The 18,016-nt window shown below is 41.1% G+C and overlaps 1 protein-coding gene across 2 annotated transcripts in view; it reads right to left on the bottom strand.

The window, feature by feature from the left end:
- Positions 1-3,843: 3,843 nt before the first annotated feature.
- The window catches only part of LOC121534000 (integrin alpha-L-like), a 30,333-nt gene continuing 16,160 nt past the window's right edge, over positions 3,844-18,016 (bottom strand). For both annotated transcript variants that reach the window (XM_045217036.1, XM_045217037.1), the window contains 23 exons: positions 16,800-16,935; positions 16,485-16,561; positions 14,772-14,895; positions 14,488-14,630; positions 14,099-14,239; positions 13,697-13,894; positions 13,447-13,577; positions 13,105-13,259; positions 12,411-12,577; positions 12,080-12,202; positions 11,855-11,925; positions 11,600-11,741; positions 11,107-11,205; positions 10,742-10,821; positions 10,472-10,549; positions 10,296-10,374; positions 8,485-8,592; positions 8,342-8,383; positions 8,096-8,221; positions 4,921-5,034; positions 4,788-4,817; positions 4,578-4,688; positions 3,844-4,481 (listed from right to left, as the gene is read on the bottom strand). In XM_045217036.1, coding sequence (XP_045072971.1) covers positions 4,200-4,481; positions 4,578-4,688; positions 4,788-4,817; positions 4,921-5,034; positions 8,096-8,221; positions 8,342-8,383; positions 8,485-8,592; positions 10,296-10,374; positions 10,472-10,549; positions 10,742-10,821; positions 11,107-11,205; positions 11,600-11,741; positions 11,855-11,925; positions 12,080-12,202; positions 12,411-12,577; positions 13,105-13,259; positions 13,447-13,577; positions 13,697-13,894; positions 14,099-14,239; positions 14,488-14,630; positions 14,772-14,895; positions 16,485-16,561; positions 16,800-16,935 — 2,757 coding nt within the window. In that variant the 3' untranslated portion in view covers positions 3,844-4,199. The remainder of the gene's footprint in view (positions 4,482-4,577; positions 4,689-4,787; positions 4,818-4,920; positions 5,035-8,095; positions 8,222-8,341; positions 8,384-8,484; positions 8,593-10,295; positions 10,375-10,471; positions 10,550-10,741; positions 10,822-11,106; positions 11,206-11,599; positions 11,742-11,854; positions 11,926-12,079; positions 12,203-12,410; positions 12,578-13,104; positions 13,260-13,446; positions 13,578-13,696; positions 13,895-14,098; positions 14,240-14,487; positions 14,631-14,771; positions 14,896-16,484; positions 16,562-16,799; positions 16,936-18,016) is intronic.

Below are 18,016 nucleotides of genomic sequence, written 5' to 3'. Positions count from 1 at the left end.
TTTTCATACTGGTCCCACGTGGGAATCGAGTAACCCGTGGGCATACCAAGTGTTATGACTGGGTGAGTTTCTTCTTTTTGTAACAGGATCCACCTAATGTTGCAGAAAAGAGGAATTGAAGAATTCTGACAAGTGGAGTATGATGTAAGTATGATGAAAGGTCACACAGACAGTGCTACCCCTGGGTGCCACAAGACCATAGTAGCCTGCTAAATTAAAGGCTAATTATCTGTGCAACTGTAAGCTAGCTTAATAACGTAAAGGAATACATTTTCAATGCCAATAGAATTCAATTTACATTGAGAGTAATTCTTTGCAAATCAATGAATATCAGTATTTCATTGTTTGTGTTGATTTATTTTACCCCTCCACCCCCACCAGGCACCACCCTTTCCCTGTTTGAAGGATAACTTTTTTGTTGGGCATACATCCACCCCAACTTAATGTGGTACAGAAATACAACTACATTGACAGACACTAGTTTGACAATGAGACAAGATACTGAGGACACACATAAATATTTACAAACAAATAGACAGCATATCAACCCATCTGAGGAGATTTACATCCAATTTACAAAAATACATAAAATGACAAATGGGTGGGGTGAATGTTTTGAGGTAATGTATATCAATATCTACACTTCCTAAACCCTCTTTGGCTACACCTATTCTACACCTATACTACACCTATACTACACCTATGCTACACCTATACTACACCTACGCTACACTTATACTACACCTATTCTACACCTATACTACACCTATACTACACCTATACTACACCTATTCTACACCTATTCTACACCTATACTACACCTATACCAAGAGGTCAACAAACGACAACACCTATACCAAGAGGTCAACAAACGACAGATGAGTGAGAAAATAAATACACACCACCATATTTACATTTCAATCTAGAATAAATAATCACATTTCAATGTAATCATATAGCCTACTGTGCAGTATTTACAAAATCCCAATAGTGTACCAATGTCATATTTAGGCTACAATGACCTAGTTCACACGTTAAGTTTGTATGCACAACAATTTAACACAACAATTGTGGATCGTTTTTCTCTCAGACAAACCCATTAAAAGGATCCTTAAATTGTATCACAACTGATGCATGAGATGCATTGTACATCAGAACACTCCCATGTTAGCAGGCCAGTCCCATTTCTTGATCAGCCTGTTTGCACAGACAAGACAACAATGTATTTTCATGTGTTGTCCATAATCACAACCTTTAGCGTGGGTGGGTGGGTGTGTGTACTAGGGCTGTCCCCGACCAAAAAAAATCGAAAATGTAAAATGTGTATTTTTTCATTCTGTGTCTTGAACTGCTGAACCGTTAATCAAATGGCTACCCGGACTATTTATATTGACCCCCCTTTTATTTTTACACAGACATTCTTGTAATGAGAGCAGTAACAGCAGCAAAGATCCAATGGGGTGTGATTGCAATTCGGTGCGTTCCTGAATGGATGAATATGACTCATCGTGTATGCGCTGTCGGTCAATGGACTACACACCTAAAGACTTACACAAACACTTAAGCCTTAATATGAATGCTTTCACTCTAGTGTTTCTGGAACCGTGATAATCATCAAAATATGAATTTGTGGGGTTTTATCGCTAACTTATCAGAACAGCAATGCATTGCACAATTGTGTAAAATGCTGAAGGAAACCATTGCGCGCACACACAAAACCTGGTTTTCACTATTTAACACAGCCATAAAGTAATAACCCCCTGCCTATTTAAATGTACCAAAAACCAAATGTTTGTGTTCATGAATTCTTATGATAGCCAATTTAGACATTGTGGCTGTGTTATCTAGCTACGTGGAAACCACAAAACCCTTAAGCCCATTTGATAAACAGTGTTACTCATATTGATATCATTACTTAGCAACAGCTAATGTTACTGATGAATAGTCAGCTTAGTCTGTCTCGGTGTGCATTGTTTTGGGATTTTACGTTAGATGAGGCTTACAGCTCATAAAAATGTTGAAATGTTTTTTGACATAATTAATCAACACTAATCATGTTCATTTTAATGTTCATTTAATTTGATTAAAGCAGATAGTAACATATTAGAACACTTAGCCAGTAAACGAGTAACAATTTAACCTTTCTCTCTTCCTCCTGCCGACTAGATTTCCTGTTATTCGATGAATCAACAATGGAGTGTTATTACACTCAACTGATTCTTATTCCCATGTGGAAAATTATATACAAAAAAATTGCATGTATTGGTTCTTCTTCCTTATAGTAAGGTATATTATGTTGAGCCTTTTAAGGATTTGGCTGTGATTAGTATTAAACGTTTGTTTTTATGATCTGATCATTAATTATTCTCAACTTTGTATTAACAAATACACTAGATCTTGAATATACAGTACTTCCCTTGTATACTCTACCCACTTAAAGTTGAAATAAAACAAGTAAAATGTACAACTGAAAGTAAAGTTTTTCATGCCTTCAGAAAGTATTCACACCCCTTTAGTTTTTCCACGTGTTACAACCTGACTTTAAAAATGATTACATTGAGATTTTGTGTCACTGATCTACACACACTACCCCATAATGTCAGTGGAAGTTTGTTTGTAGAAAATGTTTAGCAATTTATGTATTTTTTTACAATGACTGTCTTTAGTCAATAAGTATTCAACCCCTTTGTTACGGCAAGCCTAAATAATTTAAGGAGTAAAAATGTGCTTAACAAATCACATAAGTTGCATGGACTCATTCTGTGTTCAATAATAATGTTTAACATTATTTTTGAATGGCTACCCCATCTCTGTACCTAAGGCTTTCCACTAGATGTTGGAACATTGCTGCAGGGACTTGCTTCCATTCAGCCAGAAGAGCCTTAGTGAGGTCGGGCACTGATGTTGGGCGAATAGGCCTGGCTCGTAGGTGGCGTTCCAATTCATCCCAAAGGTGTTCGATGGGGTTGAGGTCAGGGCTCTGTGCAGGCCAGTTAAGTTCTTCCACACCGATCTCGACAAACCATTTCTGTATGGACCTCGCTTTGTGCACGGGGGCATTGTCATGCTGAAACAGGAAAAGGCCTTCCCCAAACTGTTGCCACAAAGTTGGAAGCACAGAATCATCTAGAATGTCATTGTATGCTGTAGCGTTAAGATTTCCCTTCACTGGAATTAAGGGGCCTAGCCCGAACCATGAAAAACAACCCCAGACCATTATTCCTCCTCCACCAAACTTTTCAGTTGGCACTATGCATTCGGGCAGGTAGCGGTCTCCTGGCATCCACCAAACCCAGTTTCGTCCGTCGGACTGCCACATGGTAAAGCGTTATTCATCACTCCAGAGAACGCATTTCCACTAATCTAGAGTCCAATGGCGGCAAGCTTTACACCACTCCAGCCGACGCTTGGCATTACGCATTGTGATCTTAGGCTTGTGTGCGGCTGCTCGGCCATGGAAACCCATTTCACAAAGCTCCCAATGAACAGTTCTTGTGCTGACGTTGCTTCCAGAAGCAGTTTGGAAATCTGTAGTGAGTGTTGCAACCAAGGACAGACGATTTTTACGCGCTACGTGCTTCAGCACTCGGCGGTCCGGTTCTGTGAGCTTGTGTGGCCTACCACTTCGCGGCTGAGCCATTGTTGCTCCTAGTCGTTTCCACTTCACAATAACAGCACTTACAGTTGACCGGGGCAGCTCTAGCAGGGCAGAAATTTGAGGAACTGACTTGTTGGAAAGGTGGCATCCTATGACCGTGCCACGTTGAATGTCAATGAGCTCTTCAGTAAGGCCATTCTACTGACAATGTTTCTCTATGGAGATTGCATGGCTGTGTGCTCGATTTTATTCACCTGTCAGCAACAGGTGTGGCTGAAATAGCCAAATCCACTAATTTGAAGGAGTGTCCACATACTTTAGTTTATATAGTGTATATCTTACAGTATAATGTGAAACGCATCAAATAATTAAGCTCTTTGCCAATGTACATATCTCTAGCAAGAACATAGTAATTTAAATTAATAACATTACAGCAATCATACAAAAAGAACAATGTTTACCTTGACATAAACATTGAAACAGTATCGTATGTATAATACTGAATAACTTTGGTCACATTTGATCAAACATCAATGTCCATGAAACATCTATTTTTGAAAAAGTATTTCAGAAGTGGCTTGAAAAGAGTTTCTCAACTCCTTTAGCCTGCTTCTGACTCTGACACATCCTGTTTCTCTTTTGGTCCCTCCCCTACCGCCTCACTGCTAGTTGGGAAGCCATTGTTTTCTGTCTGAATGTCGTCAAGGAGAGGTTTTGACTCCACTGCTCCACTCTCAGGCTCTCTCTCAGGCTGTGGCTGCTTCTCTGATATGTTAACACAGATGTTGTTAGGCTGAGCAGCGTCATCTTGCTCACTCTGTTCCCCTTCATTCTCACCTTCCTGTGCGTTATCAACAAACCTTTTTCTCTTGAAACATCCCATCTGAGAAGAAAGGAAAAACAATGTGAAGAATGTGAATCAAAGTGTTGGTCCTTTACAATGCAGAAGCAAAGGCTCTGTCGCAGCATTGGTACTCACCATGTACATGGCCACTGTGACGATGATCAGGAGGAAGATTCCTACTCCAACTCCTGTCCCTATTATCAGCTGTCTATGTGGAGGAATGATGATCTCAGCCTGAACATCAATCTGGAGGAATTCATTTTGAGACCATGAGTGACGATGGAACAAGCATTTTAAAAACAATTATTATACAGTAAATCAGTTTAATTCCACCAACGGAATTACCTGTGTTTGGTGGAAGCTCGTAGAGTTATCCTAATGAGCAAAGAAATAAATACAAAATTAATGCTTTTGTGAATCTTTGCTCAATAAATATTTGTATCTTTGTTGAAGAAAGTTTTTTTTACAGGAAACGTACCCCTTGGTCACTCGCTGTCTGGACATATCGTTTTTTGTCAAAGCTGAGTTTGACAAAACTGATGAAATTGACTGTTTCTCTATCTCCAGTGAATTTCTTTGGCAATGACATGCTCTGTAGAGTGAGATATTGTTAGTAGAACTAGATGGTAATTTTACATGAAGTAAAATTGTGTGCCTTGCATCAGTTCTTTAAAAGTATTTTGTGGTAGTAGAAGAAGTGTTCTGATTTCAGATTTAAATAGCAGAGAAGTAAGACAAAGCTCTACATTTTTGTCTAACTTGTTGGGAAAGTGGTCAAGACAAGAAGTAGTTGATGTAGTTACTAGAACAGCTGTCTGACTTCAGATTTGAATAGCAAAGAAGTAGACCAATATGTCATAACTTCTAAATTGTGGTATAAAATGCTCGGAAAGTGGTCAAAATTTCAGTTGTTTGTAAAAGTTGACAGAAAATGTAGTCGATGCAGTAACAAAGCTACATCGTTTGATTGGTAGAGGATATTTATGTTCTGATTTTACATACGAAAAGCAGAGAAGTAGACCAAGTTTTTGTCTAAGATGTTGGGAAAGTAACTGATTTGTCAGTCACCGTTTACTCATTGTCTCATGCTTAGAATGTGTTCACCCAGTGCTATAATTTATGTAAAAAAACAAAATTATACCCCTTTTTCGTGATATGCAATTGGAAATTAGTCTTGTCCCATCGCTGCAACTCCTGTACGGACTTGGGAGAGACGAAGGTCGAAAGCCATGCGTCCTCCGAAGCACGACCCTGCCAAGCTGCACTGCTTATTGACACACTGCTCGCTTAACCCGGAAGCCAGCCGCACCAATGTGTTGGAAGAAATGGCGACCGTGTCAGTGTTCAAGCGCCCGGCCTGCCACAGGAGTCGCTAGAGCGTGATGGGACAAGGACATCCCGGCCGGCCAAACCCTCCCCTAACCCGGACGACGCTGGGCCAATTGTGCGCCGCCTCATGGGTCTCCCGGTCGCGGCCGGCTGCGACACAGCCCGGGATCGAACCCGGATCTGTAGTGACGCCTCTAGCACTGCGATGCAGTGCCTTAGACCACTGCGCCACTCGGGAGGCCCCAGTGCTATAATTTGAAAGTTCTATGGCAGTTAATAAGCTATGCAAGTGACACACTCCTACGTCATGCTTCCGTGTTCATGTCCCTGGTCTTTTGCATGGGCTTCAAGTTTATATAATAAAATCAGATGCTTTTTATGACGTTTTTGCGCTGAAGACTATTGCGCTACGATTTTGCACATTGAAGAGCATTCAAAAAGCCTACGAAAGTTCATGAACTAGTAGGCTACTTGCCGCGTCTCTTGCATGGCGTATTCAACAGTGGGAAGTTAGCTTAATGAATGAAGTTGATGCGGTTATTAAAACATCTGTATCTCTTGATTTGTATAATAGAATGTTGGAATTCATGGGAGTCTGTAACAATGGAACCTTTAGAATGTTGAAGAAATCCCATGGAAGTGGATGGAGGACAAAAAGCTCAAGAGTTTAAAAAGTATAATATACAGTGCCTTGCAAAAGTATTCATCCCCCTTGGCGTTTTTCCAATTTTGTTGCATTACAACCTGTAATTTAAATTGATTTTTATTTGGATTTCATGTAATGGACATACACAAAATAGTCCAAATTGGTGAAGTGAAATGAAAAAAATAAATAACAGAAAAGTGGTGCATGCATATGTATTCACTCCTTTTGCTATGAAGCTCCTAAATAAGATCAGGTGCAACCAATTACCTTCAGAAGTCACATAATTAGTTAAATAAAGTCCACTTCTGTGCAATCTAAGTGTCACATGATCTGTCATGATCTCAGTATATATACACCTGTTCTGAATGGCCCCAGAGTCTGCAACACCACTAAGCAAGGGGCACCACCAAGCAAACGGCACCATGAAGACCAGGCAAGGAGGGCATTAATCAGAGAGGCAACAAAGAGACCAAAGATAACCCTGAAGGAGCTGCAAAGCTCCACAGCGGAGATTGGAGTATCTGTCCATAGGACCACTTTAAGCCGTACACTCCACAGAGCTGGGCTTTACGGAAGAGTGGCCAGAAAAAAAGCCATTGCTTAAAGAAAGAAATGTGGTGTTCGCCAAAAGGCATGTGGGAGACTCCCCAAACATACGGAAGAAGGTACTCTGGTCAGATGAGACTATAATTTAGCTTTTTGGCCATCAAGGAAAACGCTATGTCTGGCGCAAATCCAACACCTCTCATCACCCCGAGAACACCATCCCTAGGTGAAGCATGGTGGTGGCAGCATCATGCTGTGGGGATGTTTTTCATCGGCAGGGACTTGGAAACTGGTCAGAATTGAAGGAATGATGGATGGCGCTAAATACAGGGAAATTCTTGAGGGAAACCTGTTTCAGTCTTCCAGAGATTTTAGACTGGGACGGAGGTTCACCTTCCAGCAGGACAGTGACCTTAAGCATACTGCTAAAGCAACACTTGTGTGGTTTAAGGGGAAACATTTAAATGTCTTGGAATGGCCTAGTCAAAGCCCAGACCTCAATCCAATTGAGAATCTGTGGTATGACTTAAAGATTGCTGTACTCCAGCAGAACCCATCCAACTTGAAGGAGCTGGAGCAGTTTTGCCTTGAAGAATGGGCAAAAACCCCAGTGGCTAGATGTGCCAAGCTTATAGAGACATACCCCAAGAGACTTGCAGCTGTAATTGCTGGAAAAGGTGGCTCTACAAAGCATTGACTTTGGGGGGGTGAAAAGTTATGCACCCTCAAGTTCTGTTTTTTGTCTTAGTTCTTGTTTCTTTCACAGTAAAAAATATTTTGCATCTTCAAAGTGGTAGGCATGTTGTGTAAATCAAATGATACAAACCCCCCAAAAATCTATTTTAATTCCAGGTTGTAAGGCAACAAAATAGGAAGGAAAAATGCCAAGGGGGGAGAATACTTTCGCAAGCCACTGTATATCAATAAGTTGCATGCAAGCACACTGGTCCTGACGACTCTGCACGTTTTAAAGTTTGAATGGCGTTTCTAGCTTAAATGGTGTATCATACTAAAGAATAATAAGAAGTATGACAAAGATTTCAAGTGGGATGTTTGCTGTCCCAAAGTCTCATGAATTATTAGCATGTTGTTACTCTGTACCATCATTTGTTAAACTTGTCTTAATACAGACCCTTGCATGTTGATCGAGGTCCTTGAAGGAAACATTTCCAGACAGCACAAATGTAATTATCGAAAACTTCTCCAAAAGGAAACTTTCACACTCGATGGACTTGCAGTATTTTTCTGGAGAGCAGTACTGTAAACACAGCCAGAAGCAAAATGTGTGTTTCAGTAACATGATTACTATACTGAGTTGTAACCTGATTGGATAGGTTACCAACAATGTCAAGAGTGAGTGGCATATTTGAATACTCACCTCTGTTGTTGAATTCATAACCTTTCCACATTGAGTATGGTTCTTCAAAGAAAAGAAAGGAAACTTGTAATAGGATATTTCTTACTGAAAGAAATTGTGGCAGTAATATGTCAGCATTTTTGTACGAAATGTGAACAGTTTACCTGTGAGACAGATATTTGGTAGTCCTTCATTTCAAATTTGTGCTCAAGCTTAGTTGGGAATGTGAAGGTGACTGTGATGGGTACAGACTTAGAGTCCAAGTTCTGCACCTGTAAGCAGTGACACATTCAATCAACCAACCTAACAATAACATTTATATTGAGATTTTATACAAAGGCATTTGTCACAGAGAGTGTAACAAAACATATACCTAAACCCCCAAAAGAGCAAGCCTAGGGCGACAGAGACAGTGGAGGCTGCTGAGGGGAGGATAGCTCATAATAATGTCTGTAACGGAGCAAATGGAATGGTATCAAATACATGGAAACCATGTGTTTGACGTATTTGATAGCATTCCACTGATTCCGCTTCAGCCATTACCACGAGCCCGTCCTCCCCAATTAAGGTGCCACCAACCTCCTGTGGACAGATAATACGTTTATGCACACTAATAATTCAATATTAAACTGATTATGGAAATTAGTCATGTAAACACCTTTCTCTGATTATCTTAATCGTCGTAAGGTCATGAGCGAAGTAAGCACCTCGATTTTATTTGCAATCTTTTCAAATTATTGGAACATGTAAACACATTTAAAGGGATACTGTGAGAGAGCAATGCTACCGTACCTGTAGACTTCCAGTCATTGCGCTAGCTAACACTAGTTAGCATTGGCTCGCAAAACAACCACTAACTTCCTTCGTACTGCACGCAGAGACATACAAATTATTTACACAAGTTCATCCGACTCTGGGGAAGTAGAACAGTATCCCTTTAATGGTGTATCTGTATCCTGCAGTGTATCTGATCTGCGCATTTGTTATCATGAGTAGCGCGAGCCTCCCTCTTTGGCGCAAGTGAAGCGAGTCCAGAAAATGCTAAAGTATGCATCTTAGAATTACTTTTCACATACAAACGTTATACACTGAGTACAAAACATTAAGGACACCTGCTCTTTCCATGACATAGACTGACCAGGTGAATCCAGGTGAAAGCTATGATCCCTTATTGACATCACTTGTTAAATCCACTTCAATCAGTGTAGATGAAGGGGAGGGGACAGGTTAAAGAAGGATTTTTAAGCCTTGAGACAATTGAGACATGGCTTGTGTGTGTGCCATTCAGAGAGTGAATGGGCAAGACAAAAGGTTATAGTGCTTTGAATGGGGTATGGTATTAGGTGTCAGGTGCACCGGTTTGTGTCAAAAACTGCAACGCTGCTGGGTTTTCACGCACCACAGGTTCCTGTGTGTATCAAGAATGGTCCACCACCCAAAGGACATCCAGCTAACTTGACACAACTGTGGGAAGCATTGGAGTCAACATGGGCCAGCATCCCTGTGGAACACTTTCGACACCTTGTAGAGTCCATTCCCCGACGAATTGAGGCTTGTTCTGAGGGCAAAAGGGGGTACGTGCAACTCATTATTAGGAAGGTGTCTTTAATGTTTTGTACACTCAGAATCAAATGGGCTTCCCAAAAATGATATGATCGCTGTGATAGAACGTTATTTTGATTGCCGATTTTCTGAATTTTTCAAAGTCCCATCAGGTAGCCTGATTATCAGCTGTCCATGTAAAACAGATTGTAAGGGAAATTGTTATTTTTGCAATGCATTTAAATGTTTTAATCAAGCTATTATATTAATCAGAGTGTTCACAATAATCTTATTATTGAATGCATGTAAATGGCTTGAGTAACAATAAAATCATGTTTTGTTTTTAGAGTATAAAGACAGCACATTTCCCTCACATAGTGTGAATCACAATTTCAAGATCAGTCACAGCATTAGCAGTCGATTGTTTGTTTACCTCATACACATTCACCAGTTTTTTGGGTGATGTATCCTCCAGAGTAAAGTTAATGTAAGTAGTGGAGTCTTGGGGAAGGCTTCAACAAAAAAAATATATATAAGTCACCTTGATTTTATTCAATTAACTTGATGGAGTCATTCTCAAACAAAATGTCAAGTATTATAAAAACGTACGCTTTTGCAGCCAGGTCAACTGCAAATTGAACAGGGATGGTCCTGGTTAGGGAACTATTGGTTGAGTTTCCATTGTCGCTGTAAATAAAGCAAAGGCAAATGCATTTTTAGTGTACATAAATGGAATGTTATGAAGTCCTTCAGCTAATTGAGTAGAAGGTATTGAGGTTGTATTAAACTAGTTCTTAGTTTTAAGCAATGCCCTGGACTGATTCTAATTTCTCGTCTAGCTACTTCTCTAACATATTCACATTGAAAGCAGATTTCTACCTCAGGCCTATGACGGTCATTTCCATTGTGTCATTCCAGTCGTATGTATTCAAAATATGGAATTTACTGGTGAACACTGCCTAAAAAGGAAGATGGCATAGTTGAGAAGAAAAAATAAAGGCATCGCTTCAGAAAGTATTCAGACATCTTGACTTTTTTCACATTTTGTTACAGCCTGAATTCAAAATTGATTAAATGTTATTCCTCACAAGGCATATATCACTCAAAGATCAAAGCTGTTTTAATGACATTGAGTTACTGCTTTTAGCTCTGAGTCTTTATCATCTAATGACAACATTTTAAAAGCTTTACCGGTGTATTCACAGTTGAGCATTATTTACTGGTATATCTACGTAATCACTCACTGTAGTTTTACTACGGTAGACAGGGAGGCTGACACTGCATGTAGTTCTGTCCATTTCACCTTCCAGACCACCACAGCTGAACAAAGTTCTCCTTGTGGACTATGGAATACAGACAATATGTAAATAATTGAGTCACTGACATAGTCTAAAATAAACAAACGAGCATGTTAACAGTTTAAGGAATTAATAAATTCAACACTTAATATGTTGCTACATTTGAATAATCAGCACATGTAGTGTACATTTAAATGTTTGGCGGCAAACTGATGTTTAAATCAATGTTCTTCTATCCTGCTTCTGCAGACCCACAAGATGAGCAAGGCAAGCTTTTGTTCCAGCCCAGCACGAACACTTCCTGATTAAACTAATCATCAAACCCTTGATTGGCTAAACATGTTTTAGATCTCCAGGTTTGAATAACACTGGTTTAGATGAGAGCAAGAAGAAAACATCAGAATGAATTACACAATAGATGGAGGGGTGTCGGTTTTACCTTCAGAAGATGCATCATGGAGAATGAGAGGCCAGGAGGGTAGAGGAGGGTTAGACTAGTGTTGAAGGAGTCATCCCCATGATTGGACAGTCTTATAGTCACATTAAAGTAACTCTGGTCCACCACTAATAAAGTTGAGGTGCTGATAAGAGACAAGACCTTACAGTCAGAAAACATGCTTTTTTTTTATCCGTCAGAAATTATTATACCTAGAAACAAGTTACTTTATGTTGCCTCTGTTTATCAGATACTTACATAAAGTTGAAGTCCACCTCAAGCTCTGCCACACAGGTTTCGTTTTCTTTGCAGTTCTTTTCAAAGGGTACCTATGACGAATTCAAGACAACTGTGAATGTGATTAGATTACTTGTTTTCACATGTCTTTGGCTAAATTACAGTACTCAGTCCACAGTCCTTGCAATTACTGTTGATCATTGTAAGTGAACAGGTTTTAGTCAGACACAGAATGTTCCCTCGTACCTCGACCACAGCCTGTGTAGGACTATCAGTATTCAGAATGGCAGTAGGACCCTCTTGTTGGCTTTCAGATTGAGAAAAATTAAGTTGGATGATAATGGGCGATAATGTGTCGATCACGCATTGCTGGAAGAAAAGACAATGTGGCATTCATTTCCCTATCCATAGTCATGCAAAACCCTAATTCTTCTCATCACTGAATAAGATCGACACACACTAACAATTCAATAATAATTAAACAACCTAACAACTTGTTAATCATTAAATCCCCTCCCTAGGAGATACATTACGGTTGTTGTATTGTTGCATAGCTACAGTTTCTCATTGATCATACTGTCATGTAGACTGAGTGGTTGAAGCAGGTCCGCTCCTTTCTCAGCTCCACAGTAGAGCGAAGTCTTCTGGCCCCTTTGTTCGTGTCACTGTAAAAGGCTCGGCTCCTCTGTCTCACTGGATCCACAACCAGCGAGTAGGAGACGTTCATCCCTGCACTCAGCGCTCCTAGAAAAGTACACAATAAATCTTAAATGGCCACCTTATCAGGGAGAGAAGTTCTGAACCTCATGGTTGCCTGCTGATGGACAGCATTAAAGTAGAAAGCAGAGATGGAGTCAAGACCTTAACTCTTGAGACCCAGATCCAGACCAAGGTCCAACCTTTCGATACACTAGGACTTCATCTGGGTCTTCACCACAGGTTGGTGGCACCTTCATTGGGGAGGACGGGCACGTGGTAATGGCTGGAGCGGATAGGTGGAATGGTATCAAACACATGGTTTCTATGTGTTTGATGCCATTCAATTTGATCCGTTCCAGACATTATTATGAGCCATCCTCCCCTCAGCAGCCTCCATTGGTCTTCAGACAGGGAAGAGACCAAGACCCACTTATGGTGGTCAGTGATTTAGCTATGCACCGAAGCTCTGACCTAGACCACCAAGGCCACAATTATGTGGTCTTAGATCAAGACTCCATTTCTGTTGGAAAGCAAAAAGCCATCAGTGTTGCAAAAGTTCTGAGAGATCTTACCAGCTTTACTCTTTGTTGCCTCTGCCATGTTAAAGCAGGCTGTTAAAGTGACCACAGGGGAAATGGTCTCTCTTGCAAGACAGTCAAAGTTATCAGTGTTGATCTCCAAGGGATGGAAATGGAGATGAGTGGACACGCTGAGGACCGGTCTGGACCTGTGAGCGATTGAGATAAAGATTGGGATGTTAGCCTACATTGTATGATATTGGGTAGCTACGCCCACACCTCATTGAGCGCAGCCCCCATTCAGGGTGGATTGCACACTAGTGGGATATTTTTACTGGTTAAACAATTGTCAGTTTAAACCAGCTGTCTTTTCTTATCCTTTTTATGGACTCATACCTCAAGACGACAACTGCGCCACGCGCTCCTACTACGATGTCAGTCAGTCCATCCTCACCCAGGTCCATCTTCCCATCAATCGTCTGGCCAAAGAACTGGAGCTTAGATCTTATCACCGCAGCTGAGATGTGCTGCAGTAAGACATACACATTTAACAAAAAGGCATTGATATTGATATCCCAGGAGGGATGTCTGTTTTCTTTGAGTATGAAGAGCCTCTTTGAATGATATACATCTTTGTCTGCCTCACCTGGCTGAATTCAGGGCGGATCCCCCTTAGCTTTTCACCCAGGTAGATGTACACGGCCCCCCTGCGATCGTCCTCAAGTGGAGCGCCCACAGCTACATCCTTCAGGCCATCTCCATTCAGGTCTGTGAGAGAGGAGATGGAGGAGCCAAATCTACCCGGAGACGGCACTGACACATTCATCTCCATCCTCAGTTCCAACTAAGAAAGGAAGGGTGAGGAGAGATCACATGAAGATCAATCCGAATTATACTGTCTTTTTGTGCAGTATTATTGAAGATGATGGATATTCATATCCAAATGAATCCATTTCGAGCTTCCAGATCACTTTGTCCCTGATGAACATATTCAACCACAAATTGCAGCATTTGAATCTGTTGTTCAGAGATTCCCAGTTAAGCCCACCTTATCAGTCAGTGTGTAAACGTAGATCCTGCCCTCTCTCGGAGGTTGGTGAAACATTGGTGCACCCACCAGGAGGAAGTCTGTGTTGCTGTCTGAGTCTATGTCCACAGAACACAGCTCTGCCCCAAAGTAGGAGCCCATCTGAGAACATCAAAACTTACATTCATACAAAAATAGTTTTGAAATGTTTGAAGACGCCATATGGTTTTGAATGAAACTCATAAGTAAATATAAAAAGTGATATAATGTAACTGTGTTCCTCTTTACTATGGGAGTAGTGATTCAACCTTTGAAGTAACCCCAAAAGCTAGTTTTATGGTGTCCCTCGTGTATGATATAAACTTGATTGATATACCACACTGCTCAAAGAAATAGCTAATGTTACCAACCTGTTCTCCAGACAATCTTTGTGCCACAGTCCAGTTGTTGTTAACCTTGTTGAAAAGTAGGATTCGTCCCATGTGTTCAGATCTTGGTGCTCCGGTAAAATATAGAAGGTTCTCTTTCTTCTTCCCAACAGCTACAGAGTATCCTATAAGAACAATAAAGCAATGTAGGTCCATTGTAACTACACTCCCTTCACTGAAACATCTGAACTAATGGAGCCTTGAAAATAGTGTTTGTTCAAATTCACTTTTGAGCAATATTTTTTTTTTGCTTAATGTTCCATTACCCATATATGAGTCTTTGTCCAAGGTGGGGTCCTGAATTTCCTTTTCCTCTGATCTCAGACCCTCAGTCTCAAAGAGGGATCCACGCCAGTTGTTTGATCCCACTGAGCCCAAAACCAAGGTGTCCTGTAGAGGAAATAAAACATTAATAAGCATTAATCAACTAAACTCAGAAACAAAAAAACATCCCTTTTTCAGGACCCTGTTTTTCAAAGATAATTCGTAAAAATCCAAATAACTTCACATATCTTCATTGTAAAGGGTTTAAACACTGTTTCCCATGCTTGTTCAATGAACCATAAACAATTAATGAACATGCACCTGTGGAACGGTAGTCAATTAAGGTCACAGTTATGAAAACTTAGGACACTAAAGAGGCCTTTCTACTAACTCTGAAAAACACCAAAAGAAAGATGCCCAGGGTCCCTGCTCATCTGCGTGAATGTGCCTTAGGCATGCTGCAAGGAGGCATGAGGACTGCAGATCTGGCCAGGGCAATAAATTGCAATGTCCGTACTGTGAGACGCCTAAGACAGTACTACAGGGTGACAGGACAGACAGCTGATCATCCTCGCAGTGGCAGACGACGTGTAACAACACCTGCACAGGATCGGTACATCCGAACATCACACCTGCAGGACAGGTACAGGATGGCAACAACAACTGCCCGAGTTACACCAGGAACGCACAACCCCTCCATCAGTGCTCAGACTGTCCGCAATAGGCTGAGAGAGGCTGGACTGAGGGCTTGTAGGCCTGCTGTAAGGCAGGTCCTCACCAGACATCACCGGCAACAACATCGCCTATGGGCACAAACCCACCGTCGCTGGACCAGACAGGACTGGCAAAAAGTGCTCTTCACTGACGAGTCGCGGTTTTGTCTCACCAGGGGTGATGGTCGGATCACGAAGGAATGAGCGTTACACCGAGGCCTATACACTGGAGCGGGATCGATTTGGAGGTGGAGGGGCCGTCATGGTCTGGGGCGGTGTGTCACAGCATCATCGGACTGAGCTTGTTGTCATTGCAGGCAATCTCAACGCTGTGCATTACAGGGAAGACATCCTCCTCATGTGGTACCCTTCCTGCACGCTCATCCTGACATGACCCTCCAGCATGACAATGCCACCAGCCATACTGCTCGTTCTGTGCGTGATTTCCTGCAAGACAGGAATGTCGGTGTTCTGCCAAGGCCAGCAAAGTGGCCGGATCTCAATCCCATTGAGCACGTCTGGGACCTGTTGGATCGGCGGGTGAGGGCTAGGGCCATTCCCCCCAGAAATGTCAGTGAACTTGCAGGTGCCTTGGTGGAAGAGTGGGGTAACATCTCACAGCAAGAACAGGCACATCTGGTGCAGTCCATGAGGAGGAGATGCACTGCAGTACTTAATGCAGCTGGTGGCCACACCAGATACTGACTGTTACTTTAGATTTTGACCCCCCTTTTGTTCAGGCACACATTATTCAATTTCTGTTAGTCACATATCTGTAGAACTTGTTCATTTTATGTCTCAGTTGTTGAATCTTATGTTCATACAAATATTTACACATGTTTAGTTTGCTGAAAATAAACGCAGTTGACAGTGAGAGGACGTTTCTTTTTTTGCTGAGTTTATATATTGCGCCCATAAACTAGTTGCAATGGTGGTCAGTACATTTATAAAAATGTTAAGATGATGATAAAACATAGTGGACATACTATCGCGATATCTCACCTTATTACCGTAGACAGCACTGAACCCACTCTGAGACATCTCTTTAGTCAAGTTTCCAGCCAGAGCAGTCTTGGAACCTAGAACATACGGACACTGATATTAATAGCGATACATTGATACTTCTACTGTGGAATGTTTTGAGTAAGGTATTATCACCAGAAATAAATACCAGTATATTTCAGGAGATGACCAGTATTGCCACTTCAGGAATCTTACGGAAGTATTTTATATGAATAACAACTCTCACTTGACAGGGACTTTACTGAAAAATAAGTAAGTAGTACTAAGAGATTTCAACTGAATCCGGAGTTGTACCTTCAATATTGAAGATCTTTTTTTGAAAGTTGTCTAGGATTCCTTTTAGTCCGTTGTAGTCCTGGATGAGGAAAGTGTTGTTCTCTTTTGGCTCTGATGCCAGGGACTTCAGTTTCGTCAAATTGACATTCTTGACCTGCCAAGAAATATATCACTTGAGGGCAGGAATTATAAGTCTAATTTCTTTTTCAATATGAAAGATATTTAAACATCCACATCGTAACTGGGAAGTTGGACTGGACCCTTGAGTCTAGTAATAACAATAATAATATTAATAATAAAAACTCTATTTGTATAGCGCTTTTCAATACAAGTAACAAAGTGCTTCACATCATAAAATAAAAGTACTAACAAAGTAACAAAGACAGGAGGAAGGAGAATAAAAAATAAATAAATATCTCCTTTCATTTTCAACCTAGACTATGGAATGGTCAACAGTGCCCTGTCAGAGGATCTCAGGCTGCATCCTGGCTCATAGGTAGATAACATTTACATTTTTACATTTTAGTCATTTAGCAGACTCTCTTATCCAGAGCGACTTACAGTTAGTGAGTTCATACATTATTATTTTTATTTTTCATACTGGCCCCCCGTGGGAATCGAACCCACAACCCTGGCGTTGCAAACGCCATGCTCTACCAACTGAGCTACATCCCTGCCGGCCATTCCCTCCCCTACCCTGGACGACGCTGGGCCAATTGTGCGCCGCCCCATGGGTCTCCCGGTCGCGGCCGGCTACGACAGAGCCTGGATTCGAACCAGGATCTCTAGTGGCACAGCTAGCACTGCGATGCAGTAAAATATCTAAGAAACGGAATGGGGCTTAACCAAGCCTTAAAGATGGAATCCTTAGTGCTCCTTCTGCTAAAGGCATACGCAAAGCCTAAAATCAAGACTAGACATTGACAGCTCTCTTACACCTGCACAAAGGATGTGACGGAACACACCTGACTAACCAGAAACACCTGTCAATCCAATTGTCCCAATACTTTTGGTGCCCTGAAATATGGGAACTTCTGTATGTATAAAAAAAGGCATTGTAAGGTTTGGCAACTAAAGTTGCCAAATAACTATAAATCTAGTTTATAGGACATGTTTCAAATGATCACTTTTAAGCTCAACATAGTCACTTCATATGCGCACTCTCGCTCTGGAATGGGAAAAATATCCTTTCTATTTTAATTTGCTAAGTTTAATTATATTCTTCTTACTATAAA

This window comes from Coregonus clupeaformis, unplaced genomic scaffold (genome assembly GCF_020615455.1).
Source record: "Coregonus clupeaformis isolate EN_2021a unplaced genomic scaffold, ASM2061545v1 scaf0896, whole genome shotgun sequence".
In the NCBI taxonomy this organism is placed as follows: Eukaryota; Metazoa; Chordata; class Actinopteri; order Salmoniformes; family Salmonidae; genus Coregonus; species Coregonus clupeaformis.
The sequence above is the reverse complement of the archived record's forward strand: the minus strand, read 5'-3'. Positions and strand labels throughout refer to the sequence as shown.